Source organism: Herpailurus yagouaroundi, unplaced genomic scaffold (genome assembly GCF_014898765.1).
Source record: "Herpailurus yagouaroundi ecotype Mexico unplaced genomic scaffold, PumYag 141, whole genome shotgun sequence".
NCBI classification, from domain to species: Eukaryota; Metazoa; Chordata; class Mammalia; order Carnivora; family Felidae; genus Herpailurus; species Herpailurus yagouaroundi.
In genome coordinates, this window is record NW_024412396.1 from 42,508,961 (window position 1) to 42,531,284 (window position 22,324).

Below are 22,324 nucleotides of genomic sequence, written 5' to 3' on the forward strand. Positions count from 1 at the left end.
AGAACAGGGGAGGAGTACACTCCTTCTCTTCCTCCACTTTTCGTCTTTGGTCACAGCGCCACCTCATGGTTGACAGAAGCTTTGAGAGAGACTTAATTCTTCAAGGACAAGGAATGAGAGTCCTACCAGTTCCCTGCGCCTTGAAGGTTACTTAACGAAAACGACAGATAATCGAGAAAACGTACTTTTCAGGTCCTCCTATGATCTACTTTCTTCCTTTTCTTCGGAGGACCTAGACTCTATGATCGGTGAGGAAGAGGGACCGCTGTTGTACAGGCGCATGCGCAATGCGAGGTGGTTCCGCATGCGCGGTGGGATAGAGCGAAGCGCACGCTGAGGTTCGGTTGCCGCTGCGGCTGGACTGTCTAATCTCTGCGATTAAAGAGCACGGCACGGGATCCCGGCGCGGGATTCACATACATACCTCAGGTGATTAGTCCCCCAGATCGGTTTCTTCAAGAACTCGCTTTGGTTGTGTCGGTTGACTGGTGGTCGAGAGAGAGTAGGCCCTGGGCTAACACCCCTCCCTTTCCCGTTCCTGCGCGGGAAGTGTCCGACACCACCCGCCAGCGCCGGCTTGGTCGGCAGTGTTAACAGAGGTGTCATTATACGAGCGGAGGGATCTTGTGAAGGAAAGTGGGCCAAACGACTGTACACCTTCAATATACTGAAAGTGAGGGTACCTTGAGACGAGGGGGTGGCCTTGGGAAAACGCTGTGACACCCCCACCCCAGGACACTAAGAATTCCGCTCCCACCCCTTTTTTTTCCTTCCGCCCCAAGCAAATGCTACCTCTCAGTGGAAACCAGACCAGACACGTGAAGGGACCATTGGGGTGGTCCGTAACGTTGACAAGAGCTGGGTTAGAAAGATCCAAGAATAGTTTATTTGTCCGATAATTGATTTTTTTTAAATTGATGTTCATATTACTGTATCGCTTGACTTGTGCATTTTTACAGAATGAGTCACCCTTTGCATCGAAGCTAAAACATACTGTTGAAGAGTTCACTAATCTTAGTATCGGTTTGCCGTATTTCAGCACCAATGAGAAGAGAATTACACGCTGTGGCCTCACAGTTAAACATAACTAAAAAGATAAGGGAATTTTAGGGTTAAATGCGTATTCAGCCTCAGGTCCCCTTTATTATCCCCCATACTTAGGCTACTTTGTTTCTTGGAGAAGTTGTAACAGAGAAGTCCTGGTTTTTCTCCCGATTGAAGTTGTTCAAGGAAAAAAACTTGTGATTATGTGTCTTTCAACAGTGTGTGAATTATATAGAGCTTTACTACTGAGTTGATCTAATGCCAGGTGACAGTTACTGATTCTAAGATCTCAGAAAGACACACAGTAATATTTGTAGGAATCAGGGCTTCCTATTTCAACTACAGTGAAATAGTTTAAAAGCTTATTTGTGTAGCACTTCTAGAAACTACCATTCAGAGAGCGTTACTGGTGACAGTGAGAGACAAATTAAAATTATCGTGAATTGTCTCTCACATAACACACTTAACTTTGGAAAGGAATGTGGACGTCCTGGATCTATTATGGTTACTTGACCATGCACTGGTTTAAGGAGTCCTACCTACCATTTGACCAGGCACAAGGTATTTGAAATTGGCTTGGAGTTCAGTTAATACATTTTGAAAGGTGGATATTCAGCATTGAAGAACACATACCATATTGCAGTATTCTGACGCACTGAGATTCTGTGGGTTAAAGGTATTCTGGATTTACTGTGCGAAGTCTTGGTTTTAGTTCCTGTTCCAGTACCTTTTAAGTATTTATCTTTGAGGAAGCCATTTAATATTTCTGTTCCTTGGTTCCCTGGAACCCTGCTTCACTGTACTCCTTTCCTAGTACCCCATATTGCAATTGATATGCTTACCAGTTTGTTTCCCACTCTATGATTAACTTCCTTAGGTAAGAATCTTTAAGTGTTAGTAGTACTTAGTACATAGTAGATACTGCAAAAATAATTGTTTAACGAATTAAGTTACAAAATACAAAAAAATTACTCCTTTGCCTTTTATCGTCATTATTTGTATAGCACAGTACACTTTGCAGATTTACATATATTTTAATCTAATTTGATACACTCCACAAACCTGCAAGGTCCATGACACAGACTAGAAACTGCAGTTTAAGGTGAATGCATTTCCCAAGCAACAACAGGTAGTAGGTAGGAGAGCAAGGGCTGAAACCCATGTCTAGAGCTATTTTGTACTTACTGGCTATTCTTTGTGTTGAATAACATACCATCAGCTGTGTTCTTTTTTTTTTTTACTTTGTATATTGTAAAGAGACTGGTACCTCCTAGAACAGTAGCATTCATCTCTCCCATCAGGATTCTTTTACAGTATTGCTTGTATTCTTTAATTATCAAATTAAGCCTTGATTCCCCAGAATTATCAGCTTTACTATTTGCATAAATTTGGTAAGTAAATGTGGTTAGCCTCTATTAAATCTCTTAAAACTGTTTCACACATTCTGTGACATCATTTACTTCGATACCCAGTTTGAGACTTTTCTAGCTCTCAAATTTTAGTGCTTTACATACAGATATTTGACAACAGCTGTCCAAAAGGAAAAAAAAAAGCCATTTAAGAATGAAACAACCAGCTCAGCTGTTTCTTGCTGGGTAATTCTGGCCATTGAATGTCTACTTCCCTTTATTTGCTAAATCCCTATTTTGTCAAGCTACAAGAGAACTACATTTTGGCCCTATTATTAATATGCCACTTTATTTTTGTTGTTAAACAGGATAGATTGGTACTAAAAGTTTGCATTAATCTATGATCTATGATTCAGCAATGAATATGTATATTGCATTTTTTAAAGATGCTTCTGATATATCTATCAGTAATACTGGGAGAATATATAGCCTGATGAATCAGAGCACAGACTATGGATCCAGACTTCATAGGTTCAAATTCTGACTATCAGTTGTTAGCAGTATATGACAGAACAAGTTGCTTAGCCTGTTTGAATTTCTTCATTTATAATATAGAACTAGGGGGAAAGTGGTACTCAGGCAGTAGCCAATACCTATAGGTGGTAGATGTAAAAATCAGTGGGAAGCCACTGTGAAGATACATGTGGATGCAATTAGTTCTCAAACTGAACTGCAGCAGAACTCTGGTGTTCTGTGGGCTGGATGTGGTTGGTCTGTCTTTAAGATCAAGTAATGGCAGCCTTATTGCCCAATTAGGAAAAAAATAAGTAAATGAATTTTCACACATTTTTTGTAGGCCTTTAGATCCTATTACTGCCTGTTTTCTGAACTTTGACAATAGTAAATTGGTTAAGGTTAGTAGAAAAACATGAAAATCAACTGTGATTCATTTTAGAGCTTTCTTTTAAAAATACGTTCCTGGGGCGCCTCGGTGGCGCAGTCGGTTAAGCGTCCGACTTCAGCCAGGTCACGATCTCGCGGTCCGTGAGTTCGAGCCCTGCGTCAGGCTCTGGGCTGATGGCTCGGAGCCTGGAGCCTGTTTCCGATTCTGTGTCTCCCTCTCTCTCTGCCCCTCCCCCATTCATGCTCTGTCTCTCTCTGTCCCAAAAATAAATAAAAACGTTGAAAAAAAATTTTTTTAAAAATAAAATAAAAATACGTTCCTGTGCATGGTATAATTTCAGTCTTGTGGGTCATAAAAGGAGTGGTGCTGAAAGTAGGTTGGGTAGATCAAAGGGAATAGTTTTAAATATATTTAATGCTTGGTGGTTGGGACGCCTGGGTGGCTCAGTTGGTTGAGCATCCTTCTCTTGATTTCACTTGGGTCATGATCCCAGGGTCGTGGGATCAAGCCCTCTGTTGGGCTACGCTGAGCATAGAGCCTGCTCAGGATTTTCTGTCTCTCGTTCTCCCTCTCTTCCCCATTCTCACGCGTGTGCTCCCCCCAAAATAAAAAATAAAAATAAATAAATATATTTAGTGCTTGGAGTTTAAGAGATGCTTGAACTTTATAGTAATGGAGTTCTATAAAGCTATTCTCAAGATTGGGTATACCTATTCGATAGAAGTAAAGTGTTTAGTTGTATTTAGTTATATTTATTTTTTTGTTAATAAGTTTTTGGTCTTTGTCGTAACATGATACTGTGAGTTTGGCTAGAATAAATGATAGGGTATATTGTTTGATATATGGTGAGGGCTGTGGTTTAAGTAGTGGGAAGATTCTTCCCTTTATGTGGGTGGTAGTATATAAAGTCTTAGCTGACTTGGAGAATGAGTAGCTTTGGTTTTGTTGATAGGTTTATAGTAGTAGTGATGCTTCTCATCATTTGTTATTTCTTAAAGTGGTGGTATTTAAAATAGTGTTTCAAAGTGTACCTTTAATCCTTAAGTCTCAGAGTACTTCATAGATGGTCATTAGTTTTTATGATTCCTCTAAAACTGATGTCAGAGAATCACTCAAGCCCTACAAAAATGTGGAGCAACGTAAAAATTAAAGCCTCGTTCCTGAACATCCATCTGTTTTCTGGTACCATTTAAGAAGTTTGAAGAGTTGAGAAGACTAATCATTTCTTCCAGTGGCAAGATGTGGAAAATTGACATTTCTTTATTTTGACCTTAACTGAACACTCACTTGATTCTTTTGTTTAAAATGCAGAATGCCGGGTCTAAGTTGTAGATTTTATCAACACAAATTTCCTGAGGTGGAAGATGTAGTGATGGTGAACGTAAGGTCCATTGCTGAAATGGGGGCTTATGTCAGCTTGCTGGAATACAACAATATTGAAGGCATGATTCTTCTTAGTGAGTTGTCCAGAAGGCGTATCCGTTCTATAAACAAACTCATCAGAATTGGCAGGAATGAATGTGTGGTAGTCATTAGAGTGGACAAAGAAAAAGGTAAGTGGGAAAAATATCTAAAATACATATTTTGGATTTAAAAATGTTTTATTTTAGTTTTTCTTTTTAATTACTGGCTGCTGTAAAAACAAAAACATCTCCTTTTATGCTTAAATTCTTTTTACATACAGAGTTGTTAGAGAAGGATGCCAATTAGCCATCTAAGTAAGACTTCTTAAGTTAGTAGTGGCTTAATTAGCACATCCCAGGACTAGTTTTTGTGGGTGAAATGACTTTTATTCCCAGAGGTTACAGGCTCTTGGTAGTTGACTCATTTTGGCTAAACTCAGAAGAGATAGGATAAGTAAACCAGAGTACTAGTTCATTTAGATTTGTAAGATGCTTTTTTCCTGATTTAAAGCTAAATTTGCAATCAGAATATTGGATGAACGTGGAAATGGGGCAGGGGTACAATGGATTTTAGGAACATTTTATATAAGCTTTGAAAAAGCAATATGCTGCAAACACACACCCAAAACCCAGTATTCTGTACCTCTTCGGTTATCAGAATGTTTGTGACTCCCCCAAAATCATGTGGGAGATTTCAGATAGTGCTGAATGTGTATTCATTTTTTTACTTGTCCCCTTTTTTCTGGACTCCATGTAAATCTTCACCTTTGTGAACACATTTTTTTCTAGACACAGTGTACAATACCATTAAGTAAGTTTGGGGTTCAACTTCCTTAAAATAATTGGTTATAATTGTCTCACTATAATTTATTAGGTGTTAGTTTTACATAGTAGTTACCATCATTGCTTAAAAGACCAATCACCTTGATTGAACTTGTCTTTTTGAATACCTCAGCCATCTAGTTAATTGTGACACTTCTGCAAGTGATTGGTTTTATACATAGCTTGACATTTTTTTTCTCTGATTATAGTCGTAGGTGATAAACTTTAGAGACATTTTGTTATCCCTTAGGTAGTGACTACCACTTAGCATATTGATTATTATATATGTTTTGGTAGGGCTTAACTTCTAGAACCCCTTATTATTAAACTACTAAAGACAAATTATACCTTAAACTTGTGTTAAGTCTTCATATCACTGCCCCACTAGGACTTAAAATGGTGTCTTGTCTAGTATTTTATTTTCTATCATAGAAAATATATACACAAGAAGGAATCAAATATATTTTCAGTTGCAATCAGAAAAAAGTGAAAAGGTATACTTAAGTACAGTAGATGTAAAAGTATTTTCATAGCAGCACTGTTTGCACAGTGTTAATTAAAAACAAGAAACAATCAAAATCATGGTTAAATAAATTGTAACATTCATGCAGCGCAACTTTGTACGGAATGAGATCTCAGTGTTCTGATATGGAAAGATCCTAGAGTAAGATACAAGCAAAGTACAGAAGATCCTATAGAGGGCATCCACTTCTGATATTGGAGGATTAGGTTCTGTTGGACAAATGTTCCAATGTAACAGTTAAACAGTGAAAAGCTGTGAACAAATATATATATATTAAAAAGAAAAAAAAAGTGCCTAAAGATGTTGGGAGCAACCAAAGGCAGGCCAAAACTGAAGGTAGGTCAACCCTTGGAAGAGAGGAACTGCACTGGATAAGTTTTACAGTTGTTTGTCTGAGTGCATGCCATAGATAGCTTCCAGCAGGGCAGCTAAAATTCTAGTGGAAAGTCTATAGTGTTTCAGTGGCTTGAGAATCAGATGAGAGTTCTGGACAACCACAACATTTGGAAGGTAGTGATGAGGATTAGAGAAAGGACCAACTCAAGGAGAGCCCCTTAGTTTAAATTATAAATTCTCGGGGCGCCTGGGTGGCGCAGTCGGTTAAGCGTCCGACTTCAGCCAGGTCACGATCTCGCGGTCCGGGAGTTCGAGCCCCGCGTCAGGCTCTGGGCTGATGGCTCAGAGCCTGGAGCCTGTTTCCGATTCTGTGTCTCCCTCTCTTTCTGCCCCTCCCCCGTTCATGCTCTGTCTCTCTCTGTCCCAAAAATAAATAAACGTTGGAAAAAAAAAATTTTTTTAAATTATAAATTCTCAAATCTCTGCCTGAACCCTGAACCAGTAACGTATAGGATGAGGTACAGCCCCATGAGGGGCAACAGGGTAAAAATCTAAACAGATTTTGGTTGCTTTCCACCTGGGGAAACAAAGCTTTAATATTTGAATTCAGACAAGTTTTGCTTACTAAAACAAAAAATCAGTATCAAGAGGAACATAAAGGAACTCAGAGTCTCTGGCACATATTATTCACGATGTCCAAAATTGCTAAACGTTTCAGAAAACAGGAGAGAAAAGGCAGTCAGTCAGTGGAGACCAACCCAGAGGTGACCTTAATATTGGAGTTAACAGACAAGGATTTTAAAGCAGATGTTGTTAACTGCTCAAGAATATTAGGAAAATAAGCTTGTAATGAATGAAAAAAATGAAATCTCAGAGAAATTAGAAACTCTCACAAAGAACTAAATACAAATTCTAAAATTAAAAGTTTAATATCTAAACAACTCACTGGGCTAACAGCATAGATGGCAGAAGGCTCAAGTCAAACTTGCAGGGAGTTCACTTAAAAGAGCCAATTTTGGGGCGCCTGGGTGGCTCAGTCGGTTAAGCATCCGACTTCGCCTCAGGTCATGATCTTGCAGTTTGTGAGTTCAAGCCCGGCGTCAGGCTCTGTGCTGACAGCTAGGAGCCTGGAGCCTGCTTCAGATTCTGTGTCTCCTCTCTCTGCTCCTCCCCCACTTGTGCTTTGTCTCTCACTATCAAAAAATAAATAGGGGCACCTAGGTGGCTCAGTCAGCTGAGCATCTGGCTTTGGCTCAGGTCATGATCTCACGGTTGGTGAGTTCGAGCCCCGCATCAGGCTCTGGGCTGACAGCTCAGAGCCTGGAGCCTGTTTCAGATTCTGTGTCTCCCTCTCTCTCTGCTCCTCCCTTGCTCACACGCTGTCTCTCTCTCAAAAATAAATAAAGATCAAAATAATAATAATATGTGGCTATTTAAATAAATAAATAAATGTAAAAGAACCAATCTGAAGAACAGAGCAGGAAAAAAAATGTGTCAAATACTAAAAGCTCTATTCCAAAAGAAGAGAGAGAAAGGGCAGAAAATATATTTGAGGAAATAGTTGTCAAAAGTTTCTGTATTTACTGAAAAAAAATCTACAACCTGGAGAAGCTTGGCAAACCTCCAGCAGGATAAATACTAATAAGACCACATCTAGGCATGTTAAACCATTGAAAAACAGAGATAGGGAAAATCTTGAAAGTAGCCAAAAGAAAACGACTCATGATTTACAGGGGAATAGTAATATGAATTAGTATGGTATTACTGAAAATAGTGGCTGTCTGAACATTGAATGACTGACCATTTAAAGCACTGAAAGAAAAATTGTCAACCCAGAATTCTATATTTTAAGAAAATATTCAATAGTGAAGATCAAAAATGATGACATTTTTGGGTAAATAGAAACTTAAGAGGATGTATTACCTAATAAATCTCCATTATAAGAAACAATAAAGGAAGTCGTGCAGGCCAATGAGGTGTGAGGCCTGACATAGGAAATATGTGGGTAAATGTAAAAGACTATTTTTCTCTTAAATTCTTCAAAATACATTTAAGTGCTTGTCTTGTTATATACCCATGGGATTTTAATTTATGGATGTGATTGACAACATGAAGAGGTCAATGCTGTGGCCACATCATGCCATGTAGGGCCACCATGAGGAAGCACCAGTTTTGGTCAGGAGACAGAAGGAGCATCAAGAATACAGAAAATGTAGATAATACAATTGACCTTGTGATGATGGATGCCAAAAAGACAAGTATAGAGAATCTTTTGACTAACTTTTATTTGGGTAATTGAAAGTATTAGTTAGTTCCCTCTACTAAAGTGATGCAGAATATGCAGTTACATGATACAAGTGCCTTCTGAAAACAGAAATCTCTCATCTTATATTTCTTACGCAGCATTTTATTGATAATAATGTTAGTGGGAAATAAGTGTAGATATGCCAACCAAACAACATGGTTGCAAAAATTTATCACAGTGCTAAGCTTTTTTTCAAACTTTTCTCATACAGGATATATTGATTTGTCAAAAAGAAGAGTTTCTCCAGAGGAAGCAATCAAATGTGAAGATAAATTCACCAAATCCAAAACTGTAAGTTTGATATTTGAGTGAAATTAGTTCACTATTTAATATATTTAATAATCAGCATGTAATATTATAGGCAGGAAAAAAAAACCCTGAATTTTCTGTAACTGTATTTCCATTTACAACTATGAGTTGAGAAGAATAATTTGAAGTCTTAATTTCAAAAGAGTTATGACTGCAGTGTTTTATCTGGTGGTGGTACTACCTTAAGGCATTGCTTATGGTTTGCTATTCTGTAACGAGTATATTGGATGTTAGTGTTTTTAAGTTATTTTAGGTTAAATTAACTATGGGTGATTTCAGTCAGTTTGACTTACGGTAACATGTAGTTCCTGGCTTTAAACCCTGTTTGGGGATATTCGAGACAACCAGCTATTGTATGTTAAGAATAAGCAAGGGTCGGGGCATCTAGGTCACTCGGCCAGTTGAGCATCTGATTCTTGATTTCAGCTTAGGTCATGATCCCAGGGTCATGGGATCAAGCCCCAAGTTGGGCTCCATGCTGAAAGTGGAGCCTGCTTAAGATTCTCTGTCGCTCTGGCCTTCCCCCACCCCCCACTTGGACTCCCTCCCTCTCTAAAATAAAATGAAAGGGGCGCCTGGGTGGCTCAGTCAGTCAAGCATCCAACTTCAGCTCAGGCATGATTTCATGGTTCGTGAGTTCAAGCCCCGTATTGGGCTCTGACAGCTCAGATGGAGCGTTGAGGCTGCTTCAGTTTCTGTGTCTCCCTCTCTCCCTTCTCCTCTCCCCCTCTCTCTCTCTCTCTCTCTCTCTCTCTCTCTCTCTCTCTCTCAAAAGAAGTAAGCATTAAAAATAAAATAAAAAAAGAACAAGCAAGTGTTTGTGAATCCAGGAAAGCAAGGCAGGCAGGGGCCTGTTACTAGTTCCCCTCCCCCGCTTTGCTAGGGTTCTTTTCTGTTTCATTTTCTAATTTCTGCTGAAATTCCCTACTTCTGTGCAGTAAGCCTTAATTAAGCAAGAACAGTCATTTTTTTTCATTCTTTATCTTCTGTCTATATTTTTCTCTTCTCTGTTCCCATATAGATTATCCTTTATTCTCTAGGTCTTAGGTTCTTAATGGCACTGTTTCCATTGTTTCTGTTTTCTTTTTCTTTTGTTCTCTCTCTCTTGTGTGTTTCTGTCCTCAAGGTAAAATGCCAAGAAAACAATGCTTTAAATGAAGAGATTTTTGAAATCTTGATTAACCCCAATAAATAAGAGAATACAAATCTAAACAACCAAAAGACCATTATCCAAACCTTTCCTTTTGTTTTACTGATCTGTTTACTATTACTGCAGTATGGTTTACACATTAGAAAACACAATCAGTAAAATCCCTTCTTAATAATCTGATGACCTGGGGCACCTAGGTGGCTCAGTCGGTTAAGTGTCTGACTTTGGCTCAGGTCATGGTCTCCCAGTTCTGGAGTTGAAGCCCTGCGTCAGGCTCTGTACTAACAGCTTGGAGCCTGGAGCCTGCTTCGGATTCGGTGTCTCCCGCTCTTTCAGCTCTTCCCTTGTTTGTGTGCTCAAGCGCATGGGGTGTGTGTGTGTGTGTGTGTGTGTGTGTGTGTGTGTCTCTCTCTCTCTCTCTCTCTCAAAAATAAGTAAACTTTTAAAAAACAAGTAAGTAAATTAAAAAATAATAATAATCTGAGGCCCTTGCCATTCAAAATGTAGTCTCTAGGGGCACCTGGGTGGCTCAGTCGGTTGAGTGTCTGACTTTCGCTCAGGTCATGATCTCATGGGCTCTGTGCTGACAGCTCAGAGCCTCGAGCCTGCTTCGGATTCTGTGTCTCCCTCTCTCTCTGCCCCTCCCCTGCTCATGCTCTGTCTCTCTTAGTCTCTCAATAATAAATAAACATTAAAGACATTTTTTTAAATAAAAACAAAACAAAAAAACGAAAATGTAGTTTCTGGACCAGCAGCATTGACATCACCTGACCACTTAATGCAGTATTTCAAGTCCCACTAAGTTTGATAAGCTCCACTCTAGGAAACTTTCACTTTGTTTTGTCCCCTTAGAATATTGTAAAATGAGTATGTTAGTAGATCTTATCAGGATGATAAGGTGATAGGATGAAATAGGCAATGTTAGTACCTCTTCTCACTCAATTTTCATATGTAATATGAAAACCTCTTTTCTTGTCTTTAAGCCCTTTTATTTTTAGGAAATTAGAAAAAGGGTTTGGCAGCAGTGAGTGGGAGGTAGGTAGGATTGAAGGATAACTGTTAAAATGATAACAGAGCAGAAAAATATTAAAATCTCAATTCTGGTTCCATGCTGTCATATGGAGTAGTAATAATAGCTTGCACTTGCATAAGAGGATTTGTATAATTTATAAATTTTGTACATTTGTACAATATTTTCCATTTATAGTGTGCTGCATTTGGATGTATTTGACCTGTGTGAGAGCTCACTGCTGTAACAAGGAGAGATGTTAGTAGTTCCTTCTTCCAGAAGAGGAAACAAATTCAGAGAGGTTAATTAGTCCCAGAGTCAACTCATAGTCTGGGTCTTAGGACACTAAATTACATCCTGTTTCTACTTGTTATACCTACTTGAGTTAACTACTATTGGAAAGCCAATATTTCTCTATGAAAAAAGAACTTGTATGTTGATCTTTTGTTAAGAAATTATTGTAGTCTAATTAACCAAGGTTTTATATGCTGTCTACTGAAATATAAAAATACCTATTTTTTAATAGCTCTCTTGAATCTTTGAATTGTTGAACTCTTCATTTTGTTTCTAGGTTTACAGTATTCTTCGACATGTTGCTGAGGTGTTAGAGTACACCAAGGACGAGCAGCTGGAGAGCCTGTTCCAGAGGACTGCCTGGGTCTTTGATGACAAATACAAGAGACCCGGATATGGTGCCTATGATGCATTTAAGCATGCAGTCTCGTAAGAACATCTTCTTGGCTCTGTTTCTACCTTGATACCACAGCTGTGCTAGGTTTAGCACATGGGTTGAGAGCCTGACATGTAATAAAAGCACAACATCCACGTATTCTGTCCTTGCCAAATTTAGGTTAAAACATTTCAGTATAAAAGGCCCATAATATGGGCCAATCCTATATAACCAAGCATCTGTAATTTTGTACACCATAGTTTTTGTAAACCATATGGTTTCACGTTATCCGCTTACACATTTTCCCCTCCTAGTTTTGTTATTCTGGTTAACTTCAGGTCCAGTGTAAATGTCTCATCTATAACAGTAACCTTATTTTCTTTACCTTAGTTCCTTTGACCTTCAGCCCATGCCACTTAAGCCAGTTTTCATATGGCCTCACCCTGGGTCTTATTATCACCAGAATTTGCTGTGTTTCCAAAACCTGTAATTTATACGTTCTGTTCTTTCAGCACAGCTTCCTGTCCTTCCAGCTCCCCCATAGTTAGCTCTACTCTGTGTCTTCCTAATTCTTTTGCCAGTCTATGATTCCAGACCTTTTTTTTCCTCCCTGTCTTTTCACCCTTTCCTGCCTTCTCTTTATTACTCAGCATAGACATACCATGGTCCATCATTCCAACAACTTTCTTGCCAATGTCATGAGCTTTTGCCCTGTTTTTCCTTCTGTTACATCCAGCCTTGGATCGATGTTCCTGCCTTCTCTACACTTGTAGACTACTGGGTGCTGCTAGGAAAAACCACAGTCTTGCAGGTTGGTGCCACTGCATACTCATGGTCTCCAACCTCAGCTGCGCCTTCACTGCTGCCTCACATTCTCTCTGCTCTTTGTCAGTTCTTCTCCCATTCTTAGAGTGGCTATTTTAGAGCTTTTCCACACTCTCCATCAGATACCCAGTCCCCCTCTCTTCCCTCCCTCTCAACTGGTATGTTTCACTACCTATTTTATAAAGACAATATAAGCCATTGCACAGGATCTCCTGTACTCCTTCCACTATCTCAGCAAACTTCTCCCTCCCATCCATCATTACCTCCTGTGCTGGAATTCATATCCTTCCTGCTCTCAAACTAATCTTACCACCTGTGCACAGCTACTGCTCAGAGATCTCTTTTTATTCATTATTCTCTCTTCTGGGTTTTCAGCCTTTATCTTTGTTGGTTTTGCTCCATTAGTATAAAAATATGCTCTACCTTCTCCCATTTATACTAAAAGCAAACTTCTTTACTACCTTCCTCTACTTTCTCCTGTAGCAAGTATCGTATCCTTTCTAATAGCCAGACTCCTTCACTTTTGTGTACTTCCTGTCTCTCCTTCTGCACCTCCTACTCTTTCCCAAATGTTAATGCCCCACAAGCAGCCTCACCACTACACCAAGGTTAATTTCCCAGCCTTTGTGCTGCCAAAGGATATTGGTCCCCTCAGCTCTCAGAATGGCCAAGTAAGACCTGGGACTGTTAGAGTCGCCAGCAAGCCAACTCATCTGGGGCTCCAAATCCCTTACAGTCCCCCTGGTCCCCTCATCTGACTTTTTTCTTCATATTACATTGTGGGAAAGGTAAGAAGAATAGTTAGAATAGCTAACATTTATATATGCCTCACAACAACCTGTGGTATAAGTGCTGTTATTATCCCAGTCTTACAGGTGAGAAAATTGAAGCAGAGATTAAATAATTTGTACATGTGCACAGAGCTAGCAAGTGGTAGAGCCCCAATTCAGACCTAGATACTGGCTCCATATGGAGCTTATGCTATTAACCATTAAGCACTGTGGTATATTTCTTTCCTCCCTGATTTCAGTCCTGCATTCGTCAGCCAGTACATTTCATAATTTGGTGTGCTGTCATCTTCCAGTCCTGGCTTAGCTCTGTCACTTCCACTCCAGCACGCCCTCCATTACTGCTCGGCATTGGTATATGTTGTCTTTCCTTTTCCCTAACATTCTTTTGTTTCATCAGCCATGGAGTGACCACATTTAAAGATAATTCTATGCCACATGTGCTTCATATTTTTTTCTTTTAATTAAGAATAAAATTTCTGAGATAGTTGGAAACCATATTTTACCTTTCCCAACCCATTCCCCTCGTAAGTGGTAACTACTATAATTAGTATGCATCATTATTATTTACATTTTTATAGTTTTATTACATATATATATCTGTAAAGTACATATAGAATTTTTGTATTTAAAAATATTTCTTATTCATGTAAACTGAAAAACAAAATTTATTGTCGTTGCAGATCTCTGTACCTTACAGTTTTACTTATAAGGCTGTTAAGAGCAAGATTCTCGAAATTGATAGATGTGTGCCTACTTCATATTAATTTTTATACAGTATTTCGAGAATATGCTTTATTCCTCTATTAAGAGATATAAGGTCACACACACACACCCTTATCCCGTATTTTTGAACAGGGCTATTAAGAATATACATACACATAGCAGTAGAGTTGTTGGCTCATAGGACTGATTACACACATCTTTAAATTGACTCAGTTTTGTCAAAATATTCTCCGAATTGGTTCTACAATTTATATTTCCTCTAGCAGATGTATGAGCGTTCCTATTTCTCTTTATCCTCACCAACATTTGGTATATATCTCAGATTGTTTTCCTTTTTGCCAAACTGATAGGTGTAATAGTATCTTGTTGTGGTTTGCATTTTACTGGTTGTTGGTGAAGTTAACAGTTTTCCTGTGCTTACTGCTGCTTCTGTGAAACATCTGTTCATCTTATTGCTCATTTTCTGTTGGTTTGTCTTGTTACATTTTGTAGGCAGTATTAGCTGAATGAAAGTTCCCTCCACCCAAATTCTTTTGCTTTTCATTCCCGAACCTCTGCTGTTTAGGCCTGATGCTTGCTCATGCCATTTCTACTTTAATACTTTATAACTTTCTTACAACACTTCTGCCTTTGCTTTTTAAAGTCCTACCATCCTTTTAGTCATTCATTTTTTTCATTTGTTCATGTTCCGCAACCATGCTGGTGACTAAGACCCTGGTCCCTGCCTTGTGGCACTCAGAAGGGTCGGGTGAAATGCCACGATAGTCCATGCAGCCCTTCCTAAGCCCACTGACTGAAAGTAATCCCTTCCTCTACTGATTCCCAAGGATGCACTTTTATTTTTAAATTTGCTTGTATGTTTTTGTTCTTTTCAGGCTCCTTGAAACAGAGACTGCTAATTACATGGAAATGCTTAATTATTGTGGGATGCCAGATGTTTTAGAAGACATTTTAAATTCCTTGTTTTAGCCAGATCTCTAAAATTTTTCTTTACATAGTAATCAGTTAGGTGTTTTCTATTTGTCATAATTGTCCTAAGTGCTTTACTTGCACTCTCATTTAATACCACAGTCCAGTGACTGGGTGAATGAGTTTTCATCCTCATTTTACAAGTTTTGAAACTGAGGTCTGGAAGGGCCCCGAAACACCATTATTAAAGTGCAGAGCTAAGATTTGAACTCAGTCTTGACACTAAAGCCTGTGCTCTTAAACATTCTGTGGTACTGTGTTTGATGTCAGTTATTAGTAAAGTAACTTTGATCTTTTATGTTTGTGTGTGTGTTTTGTTTTGCTTTAATTAGAGACCCATCTATTTTGGATAGTTTAGATTTGAATGAAGATGAACGGGGAGTACTTATTAACAATATTAATAGGCGTTTGACACCACAAGCTGTCAAAATTCGAGCAGGTAAGTGATTTTTTAAATGTTTAAAATACGTTGCATAAATTAAAAAGTTGTTAAATGATGAGACTTACCAAAGAATATTTTGCTATATCAACATCTATAAATTTTTCTAAATGTCTATTTCTTATAACAAGAAAAGTTGAAGAAATTATTTTTGCTTCTACTGAATCATAAAATGTATATATTGACACAAGGGAAAACTGTCATATATGCATTCAACTAACATTAAGTTAGCCCCTTTTTTTTTTTTTTAATTTTTTTTTTTTTAACGTTTATTTATTTTTGAGACAGAGAGAGACAGAGCATGAACAGGGAAGGGTCAGAGAGGGAGACACAGATTCTGAAACAGGCTCCAGGCTCTGAGCTGTCAGCACAGAGCCCGATGCGGGGCTCGAACTCACACACCGCGAGATCATGACCTGAGCTGAAGTCGGCCGCTTAACTGACTGAGCCACCCAGGCGCCCCAATTTAGCCCCTTTTTTTAAAGGGGGGGTGTAATTTTGTTTTAGAAGATAACCTTAAAATATTCTAATAGTACAGTAATATCCTTTTATGCCTGCAGATTAACCACTGTTAATATAGTTTGGAGTATATTCTTTCAGACATTTTTCCTACACATATACACTGTATAGGAATATATGCTATTTACATTCATAGATTTTTTTGTTTTTTACAAAGATGGGATCATACTATGAAAAATTTTCCTCAACTAGCATGGTTGCCTTTCCATGCAAAACATGGGACTATTTCTCATTTTTTTTTTTAATGGCTTGGTGTGATATTTTTAATGTTTGTTGACAGAGAGAGAGAGAGAGAGACAGAGACAGAGTGCGAGTAAGGCAGGGGCAGAGAGAGGGAGACACAGAATCTGAAGCAGGCTCCAGGCTCTGAGCTGTCAGCACAGAGCCCGACTCAGGCCTTAAACTCATGAACTATGAGATCATGACCTGAGCTGAAGTCGGGACGCTCAACCGATTGAGCCACCCAGGCGCCCCAGCTAGGTGTGATATTTTATAGAACAGTAAAACCAGTATAAACCAGTCTTCTCTTGATGGACATTTATCTTCTGCCAGTTTTTTCACTGTGAGAAAAAAATACTACAAATTAGCATGCTTGTAACATAGACAGTTACCCAATTATATGAGTGTTCTGTTAGGCAAACTCTGAGAAGTGCAATTGCTGGGTCAGAGGGTATGTAGTTTCTAAACTGTTCTAAGCAACTTGCAGTTATTGTTTCATTCAGCCTTTATCACACTCCTCCTCCTCTCCACTTGACAGATAAGGAACTGAGGCATAGAGATGTTGGAATCATGATTTTAACCCAGGCATAGGCAGAAATCAAGGTGTTTGTTGAATTTCTCTCCTTTATAGTCATCATTCAGGGGCTTGATGTGGAGGAGAAGATATCATTTCACTGCATATTCAGATTTTATAATTATGAAAGTTAACATCTAGGGTTATTTCTATACTGAAAGGATTATGAAAGCTTTCATAAGTGTTTGAGTGCTAGTGTATCTGCCACATCTCTGATTTTTAAGCCTTTCAGTACTTTTTTGCATTATTTGGTATACGTTTTCAATTTCTGTACTTTTAGATATTGAAGTGGCTTGTTATGGTTATGAAGGCATTGATGCTGTAAAAGAAGCCCTGAGAGCAGGTTTGAATTGTTCTACAGAAACCATGCCCATCAAGGTGAGTAATGTTTTCTCTCTCCCTGCTAAAATACCAACCTAAACCAAATCAGATTCTTTTTATGATCATGTTTCATAACAGGTGTCGGGCAGAGTGGTTCTTGGTGCTGTTGTCTAAAGGATGCTACTGCTACTGTCACAGTGGATAAAGATTTCTATTGGTATTTAGTGCCAGGGGGCCGGCTGTGCTAAACCTCCTTTATAATATAAAGAGTTGCTATGGGGCATCTGGGTGGCTCAGTCAGTTAAGCGTCCAGCTTCAGCTCAGGTCATGATCTTGTGGCTCATGAGTTTGAGCCCCGCATTGGGCTGTCTGCTGTTAGCACAGAACCTGCTTCAGATCCTCTGTTCCCCCTCATTTTCTCTGCTCCTCCTCTGCTGGCTGTCTCTTCTCTTCTCTCAAAAATAAACAAACAAAAAAAAAAGAATTGCTGTGCCCATAATGCCCATAGGATCTTGAAAAGGATAACATATTCTCATATTCACACATCTTTTAGGAGTTTTGGTCTGAATCTTCTAAGCAGTACAATTAACCAGATGGTGGTTATTCAGAATCTTAGATTTTCTTCTGTCGGTTTAGTTTAGAACCAAATAAGAATTTTTGTTGCTTTTAGAAACAAATTATCCATTGTTCTGATGATGGCTGTAGTTATGTTAGCCACCAAAGAGGGAGAAGTCTTAATTGTATATATTGTTTTTCAGTGGACTGTTTACATTGGATTATATCACTGTATCAACTAGTTTTTGCTGCATTAACAAACCAGCCCCAATTGCTGACTTACAGAATTAGAAATTAAGTTTTAGGGTGATTTGTTAAGGCAGCAGATTAGCAAAAAAGTTCTCAAACATGCTGATGGTTTTGTGTTGTATTGTTATGTTCATAATTGATTTTTTTCTTCTTTCTTAGATTAATCTAATAGCTCCTCCTAGATATGTGATGACAACAACAACCCTGGAGAGAACAGAAGGCCTCTCTGTCCTCAATCAAGCTATGGCTGTTATAAAAGAAAAGATTGAGGAAAAGAGGGGTGTCTTCAATGTCCAAATGGAGGTAAGGTCTATACTGTTTTTGCCTTGTTCTTAAAATATATAAGAAATTTAGGGGTGCCCAGCTGGCTCAGTCAGTAGAGTATGCAACTCTTGATCTTGGGGTTAGAGATTACTTAGATACATACATATGTATGTATGTACATACATACGGAATTTAAATCTGTAAATGATTTGCATTCTAAAATACTTAATCACTGCCTTTTAAAACATGAGATACATCTAGGATTATAATTCTGCTAAGCATAAAATAATCATTGACTCAGAGGGCCCTTAAAGGGACTTTTTAGAAGTAAATGAGAACTGTCACTCATTTAGAAGTAAATGAGAACTGGGATGGTTATTCAGGAGTAAGGTCACTGATGGATGTTGGGTTTTATCCCCCCAAAAGAGAAAAAAAATAGACAATAAAAATGAGTGGTTATTGTCAGAATTTAATGTGGAAGGCTTAAAATTTGATCTAAGGATTAGGAACGAGTAAGATTTTCTTCATCTCAACAAGAATGAAACCTAATTAGAAAAAAATGGTAAGTAATTTATTTTAAACCCAGAGGATGCATTTTTATAAGACATCTTATGGGTTTGAAAGATACAGCCACCAAGATGATGTTCATATTTTTCAGTTTTGGCTTATAAAAATGATAGAAGGGAATATTTTCTTTTAATACACATTTCTTTTCCCCATACTCTCACTCTTTTACATTTCTCCCATTATTTATCTAATGGAATTTATTAATGATGCAGCAGCACTCAAGAATGAACAGATGGCAGAGTTGGTGAAGGAAAAGTATTTTTTTAAGAGTTAAAATACTAGGCAATAAGAGTATTAAAGTTGAATTCGTATACTGTTTAACCATCTCACTTTGAAATTATGCCTCTGCTTCCACAGCCTAAAGTGGTCACAGATACAGATGAGACCGAACTTGCAAGGCAGCTTGAGAGGCTTGAGAGAGAGAATGCAGAAGTGGATGGAGACGATGATGCAGAAGAAATGGAAGCCAAAGCCGAAGATTAACTTTGTGGGAAACAGAGTCCAGTTTAAGGAACACAAAACAGCCCTTCCTGGCTGTAAACCCTAGACTGAAAGTTTTCCAGTATTGAAAACTTCAAAGCTGAATATTTTTTATTTCCAAGTATTTAAATGTTCCAACAGACCAAAATGTGAAATGCCCTCCTAAAAGTCAAAAAGTCAGCTGTTTTCACACAGTAGCTCAAGGGAGTGGGCCTAATTTCACTAGAGATAAATCTTTAAGAACATAAAATTGGGCTTGTGGTTTCCATTTCTGATGTCTCCAGATTGGCACCCCTTTGTAGTTCAGTGCCTCCATGAGATTTACAAGGGGGCACCCAAAGCAAATAGCCTCAACCTTTCTATATAAAATGTATCAAGCAAACATTAAATAAATTTCTGGGATATTTAACTATAGGCTTCTTCCTTCTTGTCACCAGTTAAAAACATTATGATTACTAAGATCCTAATTCTATTATCTTCCTTTTAGTCTAGATGTAGAAGAAACATAAGGGCAGGTGACCAAAGGATCTATACAGCGGATCCTTTCAAAGAAGGGTTTGGAGAAAATAATTTCTCAATTTTAACCACAGTTACAGTTGACTCTTAGGGAGAAAAAGCCTTAAAACACAATATAAAAATTACATAGGATGTGTGCCTTTTGCCAGTTTGAGACTGAGAATACATGGTATGAGGGAGAATTTATCACACTGGTTCTTGTTGGTGTACTAAGCTGCTCGCCCTGAGTTTGTAATTTAGGGTGGTAAAGTTTTTTTGTTTGTTTTTAAAGATGCTGCCTTAGTTATTTTGAGTATCATTGCTCAGCTTTTGATTTTTTTTTTTCCTCTCCCATTAAATCATTCACTAGGTGCCACCTAGAGCTTTAGTTCTTTATAACAAATAGGGATCTGATTGAACACAATTACAATGATTTTTCTATATTTCCATCATTTGTATGTTTAAGAGCTAATTGTTTTAAAGGTATATGAATCTAAAGGTAAAGAAATGTAAAGAAATTTCATAGATAACATAGTAACTTAGATACATATCTAAGTTACTATTTGAAGTTAAGTTATAGTAGCCAGGGTGTAGAAAGTCTTGAGTTTGAAGACTGGTCTGTTTTCATAGATTTAATCTCTTTGGATACTTGAGGTACTAGATGTATTCATTTTATTAATTACTCCTAAGAATAGCTATTTAAAAACATAAAAGATTAAACCTAACCCACCTTACTTGACTGAGGACTAGACTTAATTCAATTATTAAAGGGACTAGGAAATAGAAGAGTGTGTTGGTGAAACAGTCAATGCCATTTTTGGAGGTTTGTCCCTTTATTTAATTCAGCAGCCTCTAGTAGCTTTTTAAATCCCAAAGTATAACTTCCTATGGCTATTTCTACAAGATAGCCTTGATTGCCAGCTAACATGCCATACTGGGAATATTTAGAGGAGGATCTAAATATTGGCACATGATTTTCACTTTGGTCTTTTTGAGGAGTCAAAAAACGAGTCTATAAGGCTTGTGACATCAAGAATGTCATCAAAATATAACTGATGCTCCCTAAATGTTTGCTGTAGGCAGGAGAATTGAATTTTCACCTTGTTTACTGACGTTTTTGTACTTCGAAGGCGTAACTGTTGAGAAGTACCGGTGACCTCTATGGTGAGTGATTTTATCCCATGCAAGCCTTTTGCTCGGCCCTACAACAATTTTGCAAATTTATGACCCGTTCCAGAGAAAAGGTTAATACCTCACTGATACCTTGAAGGAGAGAACTAAGTAAAAGCATACATATACCCTGCTGCCCTAACAAGATCACTTCCAAACGTGAGGACAAGCTACACACCCACTCCAGATAACCTGAGGAACAGATTGACAAGGACAATTGACAACTTTATCCAAATCTTGCATCTCCCCACAGCGTCTTTTCATTAAAAACTGACAATTTCATCTACTCCCCATTCTGCCTTTGAGGTAAAAGCAGTTATCAGCTCACACAACTGAAAATTAGCAGTAGTTTGGGTCTCGTTTAATCATAATTGAAAGTCAAAACCAGCCGAGAAAAAGTGGGAACATTCAAAACATTTCATTTGCTGTATTTTATAGCAAAAGAAGACGGACCGGTACGTACATGGGTCATTTTCATTTAGGGGAAACCTACAGAGACCTGCTAAGCACTAAATCACGCCAAGCATTATGATGATTACTCAGCTGCCATACTTTCAAACATTTTAGCTACTTTTGTATGAAGATCCATCAATTAAAATAGTTTGGGATTTTTAAAATTTCAAGTACTGGTACCTTGGCAACAGTTGCCCCCTGATTTGCCTCAAGGTGATGGCCATCTACTTTTTTCAATGCATGAAGATTCTGATACACCTATATAGAACGGTGCCGTTGCACCAATTTGGAGTCAAGCCATCAAGCCAAATGCAGTTTAATTTAGATAAACACTTGTTGATATTCAAAGAGCAATAAAGAAACTAATTCCAGGGACATCAGACCTTGGTGAAATGCCAAATGGAAAATGGTGCTTTAAAAGGCAGTCTCTTACAATGTAAGGAATAAAATAAAACCTCATTAGCTTGGAATTCCTGATCATTCAGGTCAGGTATTTCTAGACCAGATTAAGAGGAGACAGTTCAAACTAAAAGGAAATTTTTTTCCTTAAGCACTTTGGAAATACTATTCCCCTTAAATGTAAGTTACATATCTATTCATTAAAGGAAGTCTAAGCACTTGTACTTGGCAAGAATGCTGGCAGTAGCTTGTGCCAGATTACTGTATAAACTTGAAAGTAATAAAAATGTTTTTAAAGATACTGTATGATACAGACTTTTCACTACTTCAGATTAACCCCACTGGTGAAGCTTCTTGGTACTTACATGTCTCAATGTTAACTTTAAAACAAAAATTTCATGCCTTAATTTAATTCTTTTACATCTTTCTCTGTCCTTTAGCAGCTTCTGCTCTGCATCTCTTTCTGAATGCCATTTTTCATAGAAACA

At 38.1% G+C, this 22,324-nt stretch overlaps 1 protein-coding gene across 1 annotated transcript; it reads left to right on the top strand.

Annotated features, from left to right (window-relative positions):
• The first annotated feature begins 289 nt into the window (after positions 1-289).
• EIF2S1 (eukaryotic translation initiation factor 2 subunit alpha) lies at positions 290-22,135 on the top strand. Its single transcript, XM_040477447.1, has 8 exons — positions 290-429; positions 4,609-4,850; positions 8,898-8,977; positions 11,726-11,877; positions 15,465-15,571; positions 17,164-17,261; positions 18,168-18,311; positions 19,197-22,135. Exons 2-8 carry the CDS (start codon positions 4,610-4,612, stop codon positions 19,320-19,322), a joined length of 948 nt encoding a protein of 315 aa, XP_040333381.1. The 5' UTR covers positions 290-429; position 4,609; the 3' UTR covers positions 19,323-22,135.
• Positions 22,136-22,324: the final 189 nt, after the last annotated feature.

Bases quoted from the DNA above. Each gene is read 5' to 3' on its own strand.
- EIF2S1 (XM_040477447.1), top strand. From the start codon at position 4,610: ATGCCGGGTCTAAGTTGTAGATTTTATCAACACAAATTTCCTGAGGTG. The intron at 17,262-18,167 runs GTGAGTAATGTT...CTTCTTTCTTAG, and splicing joins CAGAAACCATGCCCATCAAG to ATTAATCTAATAGCTCCTCC. The intron at 18,312-19,196 runs GTAAGGTCTATA...CTGCTTCCACAG, and splicing joins TCTTCAATGTCCAAATGGAG to CCTAAAGTGGTCACAGATAC.